The sequence below is a fragment of the Sarcophilus harrisii genome, chromosome 1 (genome assembly GCF_902635505.1).
Source record: "Sarcophilus harrisii chromosome 1, mSarHar1.11, whole genome shotgun sequence".
Taxonomy (NCBI): Eukaryota; Metazoa; Chordata; class Mammalia; order Dasyuromorphia; family Dasyuridae; genus Sarcophilus; species Sarcophilus harrisii.
Genome location: NC_045426.1, coordinates 72,454,099 through 72,475,936, shown reverse-complemented (window position 1 = coordinate 72,475,936; position 21,838 = coordinate 72,454,099). Strand labels below are relative to the sequence as shown.

Here is a 21,838-nt window from a genome sequence, read left to right as displayed (position 1 = left end):
TAATTTCTATAATTCTTTCATTCCCATTACATGGGATCCATTATATGGATTCTGTGTCTGGTTTTCCCAGGCTTCTATTTTTTATCTCCTTCATCCAGGTATTCTTGCCTTTGTTTGACTCATGGTAAAAAAAAAAAAAAAAAAAAAAAGTCACATGCTAGGTGTCCAAGTTAAATTTACCTCATTAGCTAAGTTCCAAATGTAGTCCAAGACATGGGTTGTGCATGTATTAACCAGATGAATTATCATTAAATGGCCAAATGGTAGTCATGGTTTAAAATAGTTTTGTTTGTTCTTTTTGTTTTACCCAGAAACACCTTTTCCTCCCCACTTGGGGCTTTTACTACCCCAGTTTTTAATCATGGTGAGTTTGATAATTAATTGTTTCCTATTTGGAACCATGTTCCTTTTCTTTCTGAAAATAACTGATTTCATGAAAACCAAGATCTGATAAAACTTTTATTTATTTGGTTAGGCCTATGAAAACTAGTCAGTTGAAACTGACAGATTGGGAAGTCTCATCCTTACTCTTCTACTTTCTTTTCTTTTCATTTTCTCGCAAGGCATTTAGGGTTTTTGACTTGCATGAGGTCACACAGCTAGTAAATGTTAAGTGTCTGAGGCCAGATTTGAAGTCTGGTCTTCCTGACTCCAGGGCTGGTGCTCTATCCATTGCACCATGTAGTTGCCTCTTCACATTGTTTCTTGCCTAGCACTCTATCTACCACAAATAGTACTTGACTAAAAAATTCTATGAGGTTCTCTGGATTTTATTTTAAAACAAAGGGAAATAAAAAACAATGTAAACATGTGGAAATGCATAGAAAAATTTTATCAATTTCACAGTTCTTTGAATTAGTACTTTTGACATTTTAATCCCCATTTTATGAATAAAGAAGCAGAGATTTATTCTCATACTATTAGGATCAGAGGTGAGATTCAGATCCAGATCTTAGTAGACTTCATATCCAGTGCATTGTCCACTCATTTCATGCTGAATATGTTTATGGCTTTGATAGATTAATAGCAAAACAAAACTTTTGATATCTCTTTCTTTTATCAATTTGCAAATTTGATTTGTTATTTAAAATCATCTCACATCTCTAGATAATGATGAATTATCTGTTTTGTTTCTTAGTCATTGTTCATTTGGTAAACATTTAGAAGGTTCTTACATATGTGAGGTACTGCATTAGGCTCTGGGCAGGCATACAAGTCTGCCCTCTGCTTGCTTACACTCTACTAAGGTGATACAACACATATAACACATCAAGAACGGTATTAGGTGTGTGACCATAACCCAAATTGCCTCAGGAAAAAAAAAAAAGAAGAAGAAGAACATGGATGCCTTTGTTCAGGACTCAGAACTTAAATTGAGTCCTAATGGATTCTCAGAGGAAGAAGTGGTGTTCCAGATATGGAAGAGCATCTATACAGATAAATAGAAATAAGAGAAAGTTTCAGAGTTCAGTGTCCTGCTGTTTGGCCAGTTTGTTTGGGAAAAAAACGTGAAAAGTGAATTAATGTGAAATATTTGGAAACAGATCTAGGAATCAGATTGTACTTTTTCAATTTTGGGTTGAGTAGTGTGTGCTTTTACCTTAGAAGAGATGGAGAGCTATTAATTTTTTTTTTATCAGAGAGGTAACAGTCTGATGAGTCTTATAAATATTAATATTAGCATCTAAATTCATAGAGAAGTTAAGAGAACTGCAAGAACAAATAAACAGCAAAACTATACTAGTAGGGGATCTCAACCTTGCTTTCTCAGAACTAGATAAAGAGAACCACAAAATAAACAAAAAAGAATTTAAGAAGGTAACTAGAATTTTAGAAGTTAGGTATGATAGACCTTTAGGTTCTATTGAATGAGGATAGAAAGGAATAAACTTTTTTTTTTTCTCAGTGATACTAAGGCATTAAAAAATCAAATGCGAAAAGGTAGAAATAGTAAATGCACTTTTTTTTTCAGATCTTAATGCAGTAAAAATTATGTGTAATAAAGGGCCAAAGAAAAATAGACCAAAATTACTTGGAAACTAAATAATTTAGTCTTAAAGAATGGATGGGATAAAAAAATCATAGACACAGACAATAATTTCATCCAAGAAAATGACAGTAAGTAGACAACATAACAAACTTTATGGGGATGTAGCCAAAGCAGTTCTTAGGGGAAGTTTTATATCTTTGAATGCTTACTTGCATAAAATAGAGAAAGAGAAGATCAATGATTTGAGCATGCAACTAAAAAAATTAGAAAAAGAACAATTTAAAACAAATAATTTGAAATTCTAAAAATTAGTGATTAATAAAATTAAAAGTAAGAAAACTAGTGAACTAATAAGCAAAATCGGTTTTATGAAAAAACCAACAAAATAAACTTTAAGTAAATTTAATTAGAAAAAGGAAAGAAGAAAATCAAATTGCTAGTAACAAAAATGAAAAGGGTGAATTTTCCACCAATGAAGAGGTAATTAGTGCAATAATAAGGTGCTATTTTGCCCAACTGTCTGCCAATAAATTGGCAGATAATTTAAGTAAAATAAATGAATACTTACAAAAATATAGATTACCCAGATTAACAGAGGAGGAAATAAATTACTTAAGTAGTGCCATTTTAGAAAAAGAAATTGAGCAAGCTATTAATTGATTCTCTAAGAAAAAATCTCTAGGGCCAGATGGATTTACAAGTGAATTCAATCAAACATTTAAAGAACAATTAATCACAATACTCTGCAAAATGTTTGGAAAAATAGAGAAAGAAGGAGTCATGCCAAATTAGTTTTATGCAGTGCTGATACCTAAACCAGTTAAGGTGAAAATGGAGAGAAAAAATTAAAGACCAATTTCCCTAATGAATATTGATGCAAAAATCTTAAATAAAATATTAGCAAAGAGATTATATAGCAAGTTATCTCAAGAATAATATACCATGACCAAGTAGGATTATACCAGCAATGCAGAGCTGGTTCAATATGAGAAAACCTATTAGTATAATTCACTATATCAGTAACTAGATTAACAGAAATAATATGATAATTCTATGATTATTTCAATAAATGCAGAAAAATCATTTGCCAAAATCCAACACCCATTTCTAAAAAATACTAGAGATCATAGGAATAAATGGAACTTTCCCCAAAATGATCAATAACATCTATTTAAAACCATCTGCAAGCCTCATATGTAATGAGGACAAACTATAACCATTCCCAGTATGATCAGGGGTGAAACAAGGTTGCCCACTATCACTATTATTATTCAATATTTTATCAGAAATGTTAGCTTTAGCAATGATAAGGAAAAGAAATTAAAGCAATTAGAGTAGATAATGAAGGGAAAATTTAACACTTTTGCAGATGATATGATTGTATACTTATAGATTCCTAGAGAATAAACCAAAAAGACTATTATAATTAAAACTTTAGTAAAATTGCAAGAAATAAAATAAATCCACATAAATCATCAGCATTTTTATATGTTGTTAAAAAAGCAAGATATACAAAGGGAAAATCCATTTAAAATAACTATAGATAATATAAAATATTTTGGACTCTTCTTAACAAGGCAAAGTCAGAAAATATATAAACAGAATTACAAAGTACTTTGCAGACAATCAATTCAGAGCTAAACAATTGGAAGAGTACCAAATCTTCATAAGTAGACTGAGCTAATATAATAAAAATAATAATTCTACCTGTTAATCTACTTAATCAGTGCCATAATAATCAAACTGCCAAGAAATTACAGAGCTAGAAAAATAATAATAAAGTTCATCTGGAAGAAGAAAAGGTCAAGAATGTCAAGGGAATTAGTAAAAAAAGAGCAAATGAAGGTCACTCAATTGTACCACATCTAAACTATATTATAAAGAAGTGGTCATCAGAACCATTTGGTATTGGTTAAGAAAAAGAGTAGTTGATCAGTGGAATAGATTATGTTCCCAAGACACAATAGTCAATGAATATAGTAATGTAAATTTTGATAAATCCAAAGACTCCAGATTCTTGGATAAGAACTCATTATTTGAAAAAATATATCTGTACAAATTGAAAATAGTATGGCAGAAACTAGGCATTGAACCACATCTAACACCCTATATGAAGATAAGTTCAAAATGGGTTCATGATTTAGACATAAAGAGTGATATTATAAGCAAATTAGAGTGGCCATAGAACTAGAGTACCTTATGAAATGCAGAATGGATAATTGTGATTATATTAAGTGGAATAAGTTTGTTTGTTTTTTATTAAAGCTTTTTATTTACAAAATATATGCATGGGTAATTTTTCAACATTGATCCTTGCAAAACCTTGTGTTCCAAATTTTCCCCTCCTTCGCCCTACCCCTTTCCCTACATGGCAGATGGTCCAATATGTGTTAACTATGTTACAATATATGTTAAATCCAATATATGTATACTTATTTATATAGTTAGCTTGCTGCACAAGAAAAATAAAATCAAGAAGGAAGGAAAAAAAATGGAGAAAGAAAACAAAATGCAAGCAAACAACAACAGAAAGAGTGAGAATACTATGTTGTGGTCCACACTCGGTTCCCATGGTCTTCTCTTTGGGTGTAGATGGCTCTCTTTATCACTAAACAAGTGGGACTAGTTTGAATCATCTCATTGTTGAAGAGAGCCCCGTCCATCAGAATTGATCATCATATAATATTGTTGATGTGTATAATGGTCTTCTGGTTCTGCTTATTTCACTTAGCATCAGTTCATGTAAGTCTCTCTAGGCCTCTCTGAAATCATCCTGTTGGTCGTTTTTTACAGAAAAAATAATATTCTGTAACATTCATATACTATAATTTATTAAGCCATTCTCCACCTGATGAGCAAGCCTTCAGTTTCCAGTTTCTTGCCACTACAAAAAGGGCTACCACAAACATTTTTGCACATGTAGGTCCCTTTCTCCCCTTTAAGATCTCCCTGGGATATCAGCCCAACAGAAACACTGCTAAATCAAAGGGCATGCATAGTTTGATAACTTTTTGAACTTAGTTCCAGATTGCTCTCCAGAATGGTTATTCCACCAACAATGTATCAGTGTCCCCAGGATATTTTCTTTTCTTTTTTCATTTTTTTTGTTTGACAGATTCTTGAAGTCTTATTGAGTTATTCACTTCCATTTGTTCAATTGTAATTTTTAGTGTATTATTTTCTTCAGTTATCTTTTTTAGCTCCTTTTGTAATTGGTCAATTGATTTTTTTTTTTTTTGGTTCATTGCATTCTTTTTCTATTTCACAAATTTTGTTTTTCAGTGAATTGGTATCTTTTTCATATCTCTTTTGTAGGGCATTATATGTTTTTTTCCCACTCCTTCTTGCAATGATCTCATTTCATTTCCCCATTTTTCTTCTAACTCTCTTTTAAGATTCTTTATGCAATCTTCCAAGAAAGCCTTGTGAAATGGGAACCAGTTCATGTCTGGGGGTTTCATCTGGAGTTGATTTGCCTTTAGGAACCTCAGGATTTGAGGTCTATTCTCTCTAGCTGCCTATGGTGAAAGTTCTTTTTAGTATTTTATTCATTTTTTTAAGGCTTGACATCTGTTCAGTGCAAAGCAGGGACAGCTGCTTTAATTTGCCCTGGGGCAGTTCTGTTGATTGATTTCCAGTGCTGGGTAATGGTGGCTAGGTCCCCCATTCTTCTTACAATTTGCCTTTTGTAGCAAATCTGCCAAACCACTTGCCTGCAACCAGGAGAGAGTAGCCTAAGTTCTGATGATTTCCAAGTGCTTGGAAGCTGCAACACTCTGTCTCCCCATCCCAGCTCTTTGCCCTGGCCTCCCGGTGATGTGATCTGGACTCTGCACTGTCTCCCTGTCCATTTGAAATAGACATGTTCTGAAATTCTTCCAAGGTATCTTCTGGGAATGTGTTGCACTCCAAATATTTGTGAATTCTTTGAGTCCAAAACCAGTTTAGAGCCTTAATCTGCTGTTAGTTTGAGAGAAGGTCAGAGGAGGTGACAGAAAGTTCTGTCTGCTCTCCACCATCTTGGCTGTGCCCCAGTTAAAAAGGTTTTGTACAAAGATACCGATTGTGCAGACAAGATTAGAACAGAAGCAGAAAACAGGGGGAAAACATCTTTACATACAAGGGTTCTGATAAAGGCCTTATTTCTAAAATATTTAGAGAATTGACTCAAATTTGTAAGAATACAAGCCATTCTCCAATTAATAAATGGTCAAAGTATATGAACAGACAATTTTCAGATGAAATTAAAACCATTTTAGTCATATAAAAATGTTCTAAATCATTATTGACCAAAAATGCAAATTAAGACAACTCAGGTACTACTGCACACTTCTCAGATTGGCTAACATGACAGAAAAAAATAATGATAAATGTTGGAGGTGATGTGGGAAAACTGGGATGTTAATACTTTGTTTGGTGGAGATGGGAACTGATCCATCCATTCTGGAGAGCAATCTGGAACTATGCCCAAAGAGCTACAAAACTGTGCATATGACTTTGGTCCAGCAGTGCCTGTATCCTAAAAAAATCATAAAAAGAGGAAAAGCACCCATATATGCAAAAATGTTTGTGGCAGTCCTTTTTGTAATGGCAAAAAACTGAAAACTGAATGGATGCCCATCAATTGGAGAATGGCTGAATAAATTATGGTATATGAATGTTATGGAATATTATTGTTCTATAAGAAACAATCAGCAGGATGATTTCAGAGAGGCCTGGAGAGACTTACATAAACCTATGCTAAGTGAAGTGAATAGAACCAAGAGAACATTTACACAGCAATAAGATTATGTGATGATCAAGTCTGATAGACATGGCTCTTCAACAATGAGATGTTCCAATAGACTTGTGATCAAGAGAGCCATCTGCACCCAGAGAGAAGATTGTGGGGACTGAATGTGTATCACAGCATAGTATTTTCACTCTTTCTGTTGTTGGTTGCTTTCATTGTGTTTTCTTTCTCTATTTTTTTCTTTTTTTATTTGATTTTCTTTATGCAGCATGATAATTGTGGAAATATGTGTAGAAGAATTGCACATATTTAACATATATTGGATTACATGCTATCTAAGGGGATGAGGTGAAAGGAGGGAAAGAAATATTTTGAACACAATGTTTGGCAAGAGTGAATGTTGAAAACTATCTTTGCATATATTTTGAAAATAAAAAGTTATTATTTAAAAATAATAATATTAATTAGCTCTGTAGATGGATGAAGTAGATATATGAGAGACTAAAAACAGAAAGACAAGTATAGTATCTATCCTCAGGAAACAGAGGTTATTACTCTGTTTTACTCTGTATTATGCTGATAGTTGATAGTTGTGGAGTTGATAGTTGATAGGAGTGGAATCTGAAACCCGCATATGTTAAAATATTTCTAGTCCCTGGGCATGTACATCTGACTTTTATATAGAATATCTAAGAATATAATATCTTTATACATAGGACTCTATGGATATCTCCTATGCAGTCAAAAAATAAATCTCCTTATCTAGATCTATCAAATACCTGTAATAATGAATCAATAATCAATGGAACAACTGTTCTTTGGCCAATTAATTTCATACATATAACCCATCCTGAATCTCTTTCCTGTGCTCAATGTTTTGAGATATTTTGCCTTTATAGTCATGAGGTGACAACTTGAACTGGAAGCTACTCTTTCTAGTTGGGAATCCATTGCGATATAATGAAAAGTATTTTCTTTCTGTAATAAGGAGATAGATGTTCAAATATTGTTTCTGATACTAGCTATTTGGGTGAACATGGGCAATTCATTAATTCACCTAACCTCTCTAATCTTCAAGTTATTTTTCCCCCTCTGGAAAATAAGGACCATAATACTTACATAAACTACTTAATGTTTATTATGAGGAATACTGCAAAGTACTCTGTAAATGTGAGCTTTTATTTATTTATTTTTCTCTAGCTGTCTACCTACCCCATCAGTGCAGTTCATTGCTTTATAAAACATATGTAAATAGAGATCATGCTTAAAAATACTTAAAAACAAACAAACAAACCAAAATAACCCTACAACATACCTAAGAAGTAGACATTGCACCTTAGATTTCTAGTAAGGGAAAGGGTACTACTTCTTGAAGGAAGTTGGTTCTACTTTGGAGCAACTCAACTTTTAGGAAATCTTTCTTCCTTTTTATAACTTGCTTTTAATTATGACCTATCTACAACCTTACAACAACCTTACATTTTCCTTTTTTTCAACTTTTATCCAGTGATCTCAATCAAGTAGAATCAAGTAGAACAAATTGGAACCACAGGACAGCTCTTTAGATTTTAAAGATGTCTTTTCTGCCTCCCTAAACCTTCTCTTCTACAGCCTAAGTATCCCCAATTTCTTTCATCAGTTCTTTCTTCCTTCATGATACAGTTCAAGCTTTATCTTCTTTATGAGTCTTTCCTGTTTCATCTCTCCCCATCTGCTAGTGCCTTTGCTCCCAATTTTATATTGAACCACTCTATGTTTGTATAGATATAAATATAGATAGGTAGATATGTAAGATATTCACACATATATATTTGTATTTATTTATACTGTGTTAATATTTCATATATTGACTTACATACTTGTTTCCATTAGCTGACATTCTAAAGAAGAAGAAAAAATTTATATTATCTAATATAGAATAGATACTTAATAATTCTTGTTGAATGATTAATTTCAACATCTTTCACAATCCTCATTGCACTCCTCTGGCTTTCTCCAGTTTACCAATATCCATAAAATGGGGCTCTCAAAATGAAATAGAAGATTGCAGGTAGGATCTGACTAGGGTGAAAACAGAAAGATAATTTTTTCCATAGTTTAGGACACTACATTTCAGTGTAGCCTAAGAGCTCATTAGCTTTATTAGGTGTTCTATAACACTATTAACTCACATTGATTTTTCAGTATACTAACCACTTCCCAACCTCGATCATTTTTTCAGTGCTGTCTAGCTTTGTCTTACCCATATTATACTTGCAAAGTTGAATTTTGAACCTGATTATCATTGTTTTCCCTATTACATATCGTTTTATTAGACTGAGTCTATTTTAAAGCCTTATTCTTGTTGCTTAGTGTATTAATTATCTCTCCCATCTTTATAGGAGGAAGGGGAAATTTTTATATATCACCTATTATGTGTTGGGTACCATGCAGACATTTTACAAAATAGCATATTATGCTATTTGATACTCACAACAGCTAGGAAGTGTTTGAGGCTAGATTTGAACTCATCTTCCTTCACTCAAAATGTATTTGAGTACATTCCTCAATGTACTTTAGAGTACATTGTAGCTCTATTTACTATGTCACCTGGTTTCCTTTGTCTTATCTTTGAATTTGATGTGAGCTATCTATCCTTTACTATATGATTGTTTTTTTATAATGTTAAAGAGCACAGTATGAAGAACAGATTGCTGGATAATTTCTTGGAAGACAGCCTTCTTTGTTGACAGTAACTAAGTAATTGATAATTCTTCAGTTCTAACCATATGGTCAGTATATAATCTATTGAAATCTAGCATTCTCCATGTTACGTATCTCCTCATCTTTTTTTTCAATTTTCTTATTTTTATTTTATTTTCTTGTTTTTAATTATTTATTGTATTAAAAGCAAAATAAGAAAAAAAAACAGAATAGAAAAAGTAAGACAGAAAAAGAAAAAAACAGAACACTGTCATGTGCCCAGCATACCATCAAGGGAGTATTCAAAATATATAACAATAAATTTCATTTCAAGAAAGTATATATAATAATAGAAAAAATCATATTTATGAGTGTCCAATTTTTCTTTTCTTCCTTATACATCGTTTTTTTGTTCTCTGGGATGCATTCTTTTTACTTTATTCTCTTGTTTCCCTTTCATTTCCCTTGAGAGGGAAAGTCTACAATTAAACACAGATATACTTACATATACATATATACATGTACACACACATACATATATATTCACACCCACACACATATACATATATCTACATACATACACACATTCATAGAGCTACATGTAAATATGTGTGTATGTATATGTATATATATGTATGTATGTATATATATATATATATATATATATATATATATAAAAAGATATATACACACATACACACTAATTTACCCATATGTAAATATGCATATAAAATTAATAATATTTTGGCTTTCTTATAATGTAGATTTCTCACTTGATTGAATCTTTAAGTTTGACTTTGGCTAAGATCAAAGATTACTTTTTCCTAATAAATTCTACTTTTGATCTTTGTTGTAGTATTTGTATATATATCTCTTCTTCCTATCCCTGCTAACTCTTCCACTTGAATTCTGATGCTTAATTTGCCTTATTACTAAACCTCCTCCCACCTATGTATCCCTCCCTTGTCTTCTTCCCCCATCTTTTGCTTTTCCTTCCCCCCATGTCTTCTCCCTAACTACTTTATAGAATTTGGAGAGTACTATAACCTTCATGGTATATACATAGTGCTGCCTATTTAACTCATTCCTGGTATAAGTAGGTTTTCACAAGTTTACTTTTCCCTTCTAATGCTTCTGGGTCTATTCTTCTGTACCTGATTTGTATTAGATAATTATTATTTTCACCTTTTCTTAGATGATTTTGCTTTTTAAGAGTCAGATCACATTCAAGTCTGCCCTACTCTTTTGAGCTATTCAATTACTGATGTTGATGTTAAATTTATGGTTTATATTTCCATAAAAAACAAATAATTTTTCTATGTAAAGTTCTTTGGAATTAATCTTTGATATTACTCTAATGTGTTAAATTTTCTATTGAGTTTGGGTTTCATTGAAAGAAAATCCTGAAAATCTTTAGGATTTAGAAATCCTAAAAAGTTTGTCTAATGTCCCTTTTTTTCATTCAATATTATGGATAATTTTGTTGGATATGATATTTTTGCCCACAGGCCTAGTTTTTTTCTTCATGTATATAAGATTCCAGGATTTATGGTCTTTTATTTTGGCTGTTGCTAGGTACCATTGAATTCTAATTGTAGCACCAGCATATTTGAATTTTTTTCTTGTTTCTTGCAAAATGTTATCTTTGATGTGGGAGTTTTGAAATTTGGCAATAACATTCCTATGTGTTTTCCACAAAGGATTTCTTTGATGTGATGATTGGTGATTTTTAAAATATTTCTACTTTCCCCTCATGTTCTATCTCCCCAGGACAATTTTCTTGGATTATTTATTTTTGCATTGTATCAAGGTTCTTTCTTTAGTCATAACTTTCAAGTAGTCCAGTTCTAGTGTTTTCTCTTTTTGATCTGTTCTCCAGATCTGTTGTTTTTCTTATAAGATTTTTCACATTCTGTTCTATTTTTTTCATTCATTATATTTTGTTTTGCTATTTTTTAGTCTCTTCACTGGCTTCCCCTTATTCAGTTCTTTCACCTTTAAAACTCTGTAGCTCCTTTTCCAATTGGTTAACCTTTTTTTTTTCATAACTTGTTTTTCTTGGATGTTTTTTTTTTCTTTTTAATTTTCCTCAATCTCTCTCATTTGACTTATAAATTCTTTTTTGAATTCTATAAATTCTCTCTGGGTAGAGAGCCATTTCATGTTATACTTTGTGACAGAAGAAGCTTTTTTTTAGTTCATTGTCCTCCACTGAAGATGAACTCAGGTCTTCCTTATTCCCAAAGTTTTTATGTTTGAATTTTCTCTTCTTTGCCTATTTTTTTTTTGAATGAGAAGTATTAGTGTAAGCATCTCTAATCCTAGGGTATGAGGGATGGTGCATCTAGTTTCATTCAGCTCTCCTCTCTGATCTAGAACCCCAAATCAAAAGTGCAGACAGCTTGCATCCTCTCTACCCAACTGCAAATGCACTCACCTGTGTGCTTGGCTCCCTCTCGCATTATCTCAGCAGCTCAGCTGGACCTGTTCCTAAACTGTAGATTCTCTCTGTCTTCCTGGACTCAGACCCACCTCAAGTTATCAAAGAGCTGAAAGTTTCTGTAATTCTTTTTGAGGCTCCAGCTAGCCCAAGGAGTCCCCACTTGCTGTTTCTGCAGAGCCAACTCAAAAGTTTTGCACTTCACATTGGCTGAATCCTATTCTGAGATTTTTCTTCCTCTCTTGGGCTGTCCCAGGAAATCCCTTGGTCAGCCCCAAGTTTTCTTGGTTTTTCATCAATGTATGTTAGCTCTGAGGCACAAATTTGTTCTGTTTGTAGAGGAAATTTGGAGAGCTTGAAATTTACTGACCTACTCTATTTTCCCAGAATTCTCCCCATCCAACTCATCTTTAAGAGTAGCATGGCAGATTTTGTCAAATGTCTTCCTAAAATTTTAGTGAATCATGTGTTCCACATTCTCTCAATCTAATAGGCCAATAATCCTTCCCCCCCCCCCAGGCAATTGTGGTTAAGTGACTTAGCCAGAGTCACACAGCTAGGAAATTTTAAGTGTCTGAGACCAGATTTGAACTCAGGTCCTCCTAACTTCAGGGGTGGTGCTCAATCCACTGTGCCATTTGGCTGCCCCGCTAATAATCCTTTTAAAAGGAATTTTTTAGATAACTGGCATTATCTGGTATTGATGAATAGATTCTACGTCGAAGTTACAGCTTCAGTTTCTAAATGGTCACTAACTATTCCTTTAAAAACACATTCTATATTTCTGCCAGAAATTAAATTCAAGCTCTCTATTCTATAGTCTGCATACTTCAGAAAGAAAAAAGAATGCAGAACAGTGGAAAGCATATTGTACTTGGGATTGACAGGGGCATGGGTCCAAATGTGTGCTGTCATCAATAGTCATTAGCTTTATTTTTGTTGCTCAGTTGTTGTGTTCACTTCTCTGTGACCCGTGAGGTTTTCTTGACAAGGATTTTGTTGTTGTTCAGTTTTTTTTCAGTTGGATCTGACCCTTTTGAGGATTTCTTGGCAAAAACAGTGAAGAAGTTTGCCATTTTCTTCTCCAGCTCATTTTACTGATGAAGAAACTGAGGCAAATATAATGAAAATACTTGCTTAGGGTCACATATCTAGTGTAGGAAGTCAGAAGTCTTCTTCATCCCTCACCAGGTGCTCTATCTGTTGTGTCACTTAGCTGCTCCCTTAGCAAAAAGTACTTTCTTTTGTGTGTTAAGGCAAACAAGTTAAGTGACTTACCCAGGATCACACATAAGTGTCTAAAGCAAAATTTGAACATATTTTTTATTAACTACAAGCTCAGCTCTCTATCCATTGAGTCACTTTACTGCTTCTTAAGTCTATGTTATTATTAATTTGTTTCACTCATGTCTGACTCTCTATATCCCCATTTCAGGTTTTCTTGGCAAAGATAATAAAGGGTTTTGTCATTTTTCTCTCCAGGTCATTTTACACATGAGAAAATTGAGACAAACAGAGTTAAATGCCTTGCCTAGGATCACAGCAAAAATTAAGATTTGGATTAATATTTTCCTGATTCCAGGACCGGTACTGTGTCCATGGTGCCACTTAGTTGCCCTATTAACTCTATAGTCATGATTAAATTTAACTTTTTTCTAAAATTTGCTTTTCTCATCTGCAAAAATAATTTGATTGCTATACTCATCTCCTAGGGTCATTGTGAGGAACAAATGAGGCTAAATGAACTTTGCAAACCTTAAAATGCATTAGAAAATACAGCTATTATTATTTTTGTTATTATTATTGTTATTAAAGCCCTGGCTTTAATAAGTCTGCAGAAAACATGGGGTCTAGGCTTATTCAGAATCAAATAGCATTTGTTGAAGGAGTAACCTGAATGAATGGGTTTATGTTGCAGGTCTCTCCTTGTGAGAAATGCCACTGTGAAGCCAACGGTGAAGTACTGTGCACAGTGTCAGCTTGTCCTCAAACTGAATGTGTGGACCCTGTGTATGAGCCAGATCAGTGTTGTCCCATCTGCAAAAATGGTAAGTTCAACAATGATTTACAAATTCTCTTTTAGTGGACTAGTGTAGCATCTACATGTGTGTATATATGTACATGCTCATGGGTATGTGAACACACAGTCATTTAGAAGAAAGATCTTTTACTCTTAATTAAACTGATGATATCCCATGGAAGGCAAAACCTTCTATAAATCGGAACAGGATTCACCTGATCAAGGTTCTTTTCTTAACTGTGTTCTACCTTTAAATCCATTCCTGTAGATCAATCCTTCTCCTTCTGAGACAAATCAAACATGCTATTTGATCTCGTTTCCTTTTCATTACTAAATGAATTAAACTTGGGATATAATTGAATATTTTTCATAACCAAATTATTCAGGATTCAAGCTTCTTTTTTCCCTACTGAGACATCAGAGTAGAACAAAGGCCTTTTCCACTCTTCTAAAAAAGCAATGACAGCATACTCTTAATCTTAGTGTATAAGGGAAAAGTAATTATGGTCCTAAATCTCAGCTGACATTACTTTTGAATGAAAACTGAAACCCTCTTGGTTAGGCTTTGTGACCAGGCAACCAGAGACATTCTGATTTCTCCATAGGAAAGCATAAAACTACATGAAATAAACACAGTGAACAATCAAGAACTTCTTTCTCACTCCCCAATCAAAATACTGTAATAAATAGTGCCATTATTGTGGGATTGTCATTAGAAAATAAGGATGATTCTTCTAATGTAGATTTTCCATTTTACATGACATGCATGTACATCCTTTTTTACTTAAGTAGGCAATCTACTCACATCTGTGACTTTAAGAGAATAATGTCTGATTCTTTCACTGTCCTTTCTGTGTACTGTATGGCTAAAATGTGACCTGACCTTTTTATAAGATGAGGAGGAAGAATATGGTGTGATAATATGTGTTTTTGCAAATATAAATGCAAGACAGGAATGGGAAGAGCTCTGAATTTAGACTCTCAGTGATATGATTACAGATCTTATTATTCCTACAATCATTAGTGACCTCTTTGGGCCTTTCTTCATTTCTAAAATGAGGAAATTTGAACAGATGATCACTAAGATTTCTTCTAGCTCTAAATCTGTGACCTGAGAAATAAATGATAGCAGGAGGGAGAAGATTGTGAAAAACATTAGATCAGGGAGAGTTCTCATTTCAGTGTCTATAGAAGCTGAGAAGGCTTATTATTTTTCCAATATACAGTGGCCTTAAGGATATAAGCTGTGTTTTCTATTTCAATTTTAATTTTTTTTAATACTTCACAGTGCTTACTAAGCATGGTTCTGGGCACAGCGTAAGTGCTCATTACTTCTCTACTGAAGTGGAAGGATCAAGTAAGCTCTTGAGTTGTATATTGACACATGGTGAGAAAACTCCATGTCGCTTGGTGTGTCCATTAGAATTTTACCTCTTGTAATACTCATTATGCATGCTTTTTCTGTAAACAGATCAGTCTCTTCATATTTGCTCCTTAGTGTGTTAATCATCAAGCAAAAAAAGGGAACTAAATGCCTTTCCTTTGAAACAAGGGGAAGCTTTTATTTGTTTTCAAAAAATTTTTGAAGTATATAGAGAAAATATACTTTGCTCTACATCAAACCAGTGATATGTCTTATCTTTGATATATACAAATTGCTCTTTTAAATAAATTCAGTCCAATTCAATAAGGATTCATTAAGCATCTACTATGTTTGTCTGAGTTGACCTTTTTGTTAGCAATTATTTCCCACAAATGTTAATTATCCAGAGATGTTCCTTGTACATGTGTCAGCTGTCATTGTACCTGTAAGCCCCAGAGGCATACCCACCTGCTAATCCCTGGGTATCATTACCATCAACATTTTACACACACACACACACACACACACACACACACACACCATTCACTCACTTGCTCAATGTATATATTATTGATGGCCCCCTCAAAAAAGAATCACTGTTACTTTTCAATAGCTCACTCTACCCCCAAAGAGCACTGTTACAATAAAAAGAATAGTGAAGCAAAATAAACCAATACACTTAATAAGTAAAAAATGTTTGTCTCACTCTGCATTCATCGTTTACCTCATCTCTACCAAGAGGCAAGAGACTCACTTGACTATCACTGCTCTAAAGTTAGATTGGTAGTTATCCTGAGGAGATTTCTTAAGTCTATAGGTATTTACTAGAAACTTTTTAAACATCATTTATATATATATATGTATAAATATATACACATATATGAAATTTTCTTTCAAAGCTCATCATATAAAAGTAACACAGCTTTTTAGGTACTCATACTTTGAAGGAAACAAAATCATGAAAATTCTCTAAGGATTTTTTGGGGAAGGGTTTGTTTGTTTTGTTTTATACTGTAAGTTAACAGAAAAGAGTTTAAAAGACAAAGAAAAGAGGGAAATTACAAATGCCTTGTTCTTCCAAGAGATAAACTGATGCAGCCTAATGATCAAGCAGGCAGAGTCTAGGAGAGTCATTTTTCTCCCAGACAGAAGAATAGATCTGAATGGAAAGTCCAGTAAATATGAACTTAATGGCCAGGCCCAGTCAATAACAGAGTTGCTTCCAAACACTGATTTCTAAGGAGCTGAAAGGAAAGTGGGGAACTGTGACAGAAGTGGAGATTCATGCAAAAAGATCAAGAGGAAAGGAATGTATTAGAAATTGGCCATCTATATGATTTAATCTGTTTCTCCAAAGGTTTATTGTCATTGTTGTGTTTATGATTGTTTAAATGGTTCCTGTTTGGTTTCAATAACTGCATCTTCTCCTGAGATGTCATCAGATTCACTGGTGTGGATAGTATGTTTCTTTTTATTTCATTCATATTTGTACCTAGTAGACCCTATTAACAAAATTACAAAGAAGTATTTAAAAGAGAACCCTTATCTTCATTGAAATTTAAATGGAGTAAGGTATTAATTTTCTTAGCTCACTTTTTTCTTTAGTGACTTACTTCTGCCTTCTTGTCTATGGAATTAATTTTCACTCAACACTGATATTTAAAAGTTCTTTCTAAAATAATAAAAAGGCTTGAGAAGTCTCCAAGTTAGCTACAAATCCAAACTTCAGAACACTGAGGGTAAAATAAGCCTCTTAGTTCTCAGTAGTGAGGAGGTGAACTATGAGTTCATACTTTTTTTTAGTTATTAAGTGTATTGGTTTGTTTTGCTATACTATTCCTTGTTATAAGTTAGTGTTCTTTTGGGAGTGGAAGCAGGCTATTAGAGGCTAACAGTGATGTTTTTGTTAGTTTTTTTAGAGGGCCATCAATAAAACCTTTTGTAAAAAAAAAAAACAAAAAACTGCTACCAAAAATATTCCATTTCTGTAGATTAGTAAATATTATAGCAACATTTTAATATAAATTCCATAACCCAATAACACTAAATATTTGACTGTTTCAAGATTAGACTATGTAAAATATCTAAATTTGACCTGGAACACATTTACCTGACATGACTTAGCTTCAAACCTTGCATTGTATTTAGAAAATACAATTTGAACATATCAGAGATGAAGAGATCATCTGGTCCAACTCCATCAATATATAGATGTGGAAAATGAAGACCTGAGAGGATTTTCCAAAACTCAGGAAATTAATCCCTTTGTTCTAGTCAAGCTACTCAGCTAACTGTACCATGTACATGACATTGCATTTCCCAGTGCCTGACTCAAGTGAAACCTCATTCTTGGGATGCCTTTCTTTCCCGTCCCTGCCCTAACATTTTTCAAAGCTCTTAAAAACCCATTGCTTTTTTGAGACTTTTCATGATTACTTCTCTGCTATTAGTAATCTCCTTTGCCTTTACCTAATATGTATATTACCTAATTATCATATATAAAACCTAATAATATATCTTCTAAAATGAATGTATTTATCTCAGAAGTTGGGCTTGTTTTGATCTTTGTATCCTTCTTGGTCTTGTATGTAATAGGTATTTAAGGAATATGTTGAATTGAATTGAAATGAAAGAGCCAAAACTTGAACTCAGATCTTATGTCTCCAAATCTAGGATTCTATCTAATATTTTTTAACCTTGACAAAGTGAATATCATTTCAGAGTTTTTGTGTATAAATCTCACTTGTCAAAAAGTAGATTTGCCATTGTTGATGGATGTTCTGTTTTTAATTGGCTGAGTCTTAAATGTTTCATAATACTCAAATCCTCTCCTGATCCCAAAGGAAATATCAACATTTCAGTTAGGGAGAAAAGACTCTTAATGATCCATAGAAGATTTGTTTGAGGCCAAAAATGATTCCTATGTAAGAAACAGAAACTCTAAGCTATATTTTTCATGTCTTTATAAGATTAATTTGAGTGTGTCTGAACCTTGGAGATATTATAACTGGTGACCTTTATAACCTGCCTCCTTGCTCCTTAAATCCTCCACCTTGAGTCTCTACATTTAATATTTACTTCTTGCACAGAGGAGAAAATTAGAGTTTCATTGCTACTTGCCAAGTCAGTTGCTTTCTATGAAGCATCATCAAAGAGGTAAAAGTATGAAGCTAAGTGTCTTGAATATAAATAAATGATCACAAATCAAATAAAACTTAATATATTCACTTTGTTGACTTGTATAGATCAATCACTGTGGAATGGTTTTTTTTTTTTTTTTGTAATAAGGTGGATCTGTTTGGAAATATTTTTCTATAGTACAATCTGTGTTATATTGGCTTCCAAGAGCATAGGCTTTCTTAAATGATGGACAGACTTCAAAGCTTCAGAGATTCTGTATGGATATAGTCAGTCTCCCAAGCCTAAATGCATATCTGAATATTAAATGGGTTGTAGGGCTCCAGGGTCTAGCTTCAAGAGGAGACAAAAGCCTTCTTTCTCCCCATCTGTGCCCGATCTTAATTTGGAGACATTAAAAAAGCAAATACGTATCAATAGATCTGCTGCAGATTTCTGGCCTCTTTGGCCTCAAGGAATAGACATCCTGTTGTTTTTATGCATTTCCATTGATAATTAAAGTTCATATCTTTATTTACATAATCTCTTTGTGAAGGCTGCTTAGAAGCAATAAAAATAGTGAAAGTGGGCTACATTGTAATGTATCAATAGATCAAGAAAGATTTACAGTATTGAACATGATATCTTATTGTCATTTTCTGCTTAAAAAAAATCATCTGGGTTAGCATCCTAGCACTAAACAAGTCAATTAACATCTCTGCACTTCAGTTTCCTCATTTTTGTAAAATGAAGAGTTTGTATCAAATGATCTCTAAGTATCTTTTCTGGTGTGAAATTTCACAGTTCTACACTTGAACTCTCTTTATCTTTTGTTGTTGTTCAGTTGTCTTGTTTCTATTTGACTCTTCATGACTTCATTGGGGATTTTCTTAGAAAAGATGAATGAGTTTGTCATTTCCTTCTCTTATTTGTGACATAATAGCAAAAATTGCAAAAGATGGAGAAAATATGACTAGCAAGAAGACTGGCAATTCTGAGTGAATGGATGAATGGATCAATGAGTAACTAAATGAAGAATGAACAAGTTGTAATATTAAGTAAAATATATGAAGAATTTTAAAGCAGAAAAAAGTCATATGAAAATAGTGAACAATTTAATAACATTCTAGTGATGTTTTCTGAAGTGTTAAAAGAGGACTATTTGATGACTGACTACATGTGGGACCAACCTCTAATAAATTCTCTGGCATTGTTATTTGTAGGAAAATATTCCTTAAAAATATCCATACCCCATTACTTTGACAGAAGCTATATCTGTGTCTGCCACATGAATATCAAAGGTGCTTATGTTAGAGTCTCTATTCCTGTTATAAAACAGGAGTCATAATACAAGGGAAACTGAGGCTTTGGGGTTTTGAGGAATACAGAATTTAGAAACAGCTCTGGGTTCATTCTTGAAGATGAACCAGATAATAGAACATAATAAAAATATGATAAAGAAGCAGGCATATATTTTGAAGCAATAAAGACTACCTCTATTGAACATGTCAATAGAGGAATGAAATAATCTGGGAAAAATGCTTTATGTATTAAAATTATTGCTATAGGATCACTACATTAATTTGTTTACATGATATGAAACTGGAGGCCAAGATCATATGCCCCAATTTGTCTCCTTTCAAAGTTAGCTCTTTCAGGAACCCGGAGCATAACAACATATCCATATTTTGTCCAGTATCACTTGTCCTGACTTTCACTGCCATCTGACCTCAGTGACAAAGACACCATCTGTGTATATTTTGATATTTTAGAAAAGACCACCTCAAAATGTTTCCAAAACAATTGAATGCCTATTTTGTCAAACAAGACATTTCACTTGAAAACTATGATTGTTAATGTTGGGTGTAATAATGATTTAATGCAAAAGACCATAATTAAAATATAAGCAGCATGGTTTTTAAAAATGTAGTGATCCTTCAAAATAATTCAGACAGGCTAAAGAATGAATCAAGTAGAATATCTGTTATATGGACTTAAGGTTTGCATTCTATAGAAAGAATATACATCAAGAGAAAAAACGTAGCAAAATAAACTTCAGCTTTTATATTAATATGTGAGTTAACTATTTTGATAATTATAAAATCATATGACCCTCTTAAAGGGGATAAGTACCCAAAATGCTTTTGGTCTTTCCCAGTTTAGCATGTTTCCCTTTCTTCTCTCTTGAGAGCTCAAGCTCATCTGCTTCTGTAGCGATAATATTAGCTTATAAAGCATTTTTCCCAGATTCTTTCATTCCTCTGTTGACTTGTTCAACAGAAGTAGTCTTTATCACTTCACAATATTTGCCTGCTTCTTTTCCATATTTTCTATGATTTCCTGTGCTATCTAGTTCACCTTCAAGAATAAACCTAGAGCTGTTTCTAAATTGTATATTCCTCAAAGCTACAAAGCCTAGGTATGCTTCTATCATGACTCCTGTGTTATAACAGAAAAGTAAACTCTAACATCAGAGAATGATTATTATTATCTTTTTCTCTACTTGAATTCCTCTAACTTAATTCTACCTGTAGAAAGGACATAGGTTTCCAACTATAACCCTACTCTGCTGAGTTTCAGATAAGCTTTTTTTGAAGGTTTTTTATTATAGTTACCATTCTTCTTATTATCAACTAAAGAATTTTAAAATGCCAAATTAAAAAGGAAAAGTCATGAAGAAATTATAGATGAGAATCTGGAACATGTTGGAGTTTGACTAGCTAATCTCTTAAGTTCCCCTTCTAACTATAATCCTATCTGTTAAGAGTTAACTGAGGCAGAGCCAAGGTGGCAGAGAGAAGCCTGAGCTCTCCCCACTCATAATCAATGGTAAAATTTCTGAGCAGATTCTGGAGTGACAGAACCAGCAAATGTTAAGAGTGAAACAAATTTCCAGATTAAGATATTTTGGAAGGATTGAAGGAAAGGTTATCACTTGGGCAGAGGAGAATGTGGCCCAGCACAGGAACAATGTGGGGAATGTACCTGGAAGTTCTTAAGCAAGATATAAACCAGAAGCATTCTCCTCTCCATCCTGGTGCAGATGTTCAGTGGCTCAGCAACTGTGAGATCTCAAATCCAAGTACAGAGGGCAAATTGGGAGTCCCTGAACTCCAGCATAACAGGCAGGACTAGGCCAGGACAACAGAGTGCAATGAGAAAGCCAGCAGTATTGCCAGTGCCAGCAGAAAAAAATCAGTGAGAAATCCCTCTATCCCTGCAAAAGAAACTTGGGACAACCTCCCCTATGCACTAGGAGCATTGCTCAACATTTTAAAAGAAGCAAAAAGAGCCCTGGTTTTTTTTAAGCTATTGTGGCAACAGGGAAGATCAGAACATAATCGAGACTAGGACAGCAGTGGTAAAATGCCTTCATGTGAAACTTCAAAAGAGGATATGAACTGATTTCAAACTCTGAAGTTTCTCTTGGAAGATTTCTAAAGGGATTTTAAAAACCAAGTAAGACAGATAGAAGTAAATTGGGAAAAGAAATG

At 33.3% G+C, this 21,838-nt stretch overlaps 1 protein-coding gene across 1 annotated transcript in view; it reads left to right on the top strand.

The window, feature by feature from the left end:
- Window positions 1-21,838, top strand: part of VWC2 (von Willebrand factor C domain containing 2) — a 201,458-nt gene that overhangs the window by 39,927 nt on the left and 139,693 nt on the right. Inside the window, exon 3 of the mRNA XM_003762539.2 lies at window positions 13,763-13,892. Coding sequence (XP_003762587.1) covers window positions 13,763-13,892 — 130 coding nt within the window. The remainder of the gene's footprint in view (window positions 1-13,762; window positions 13,893-21,838) is intronic.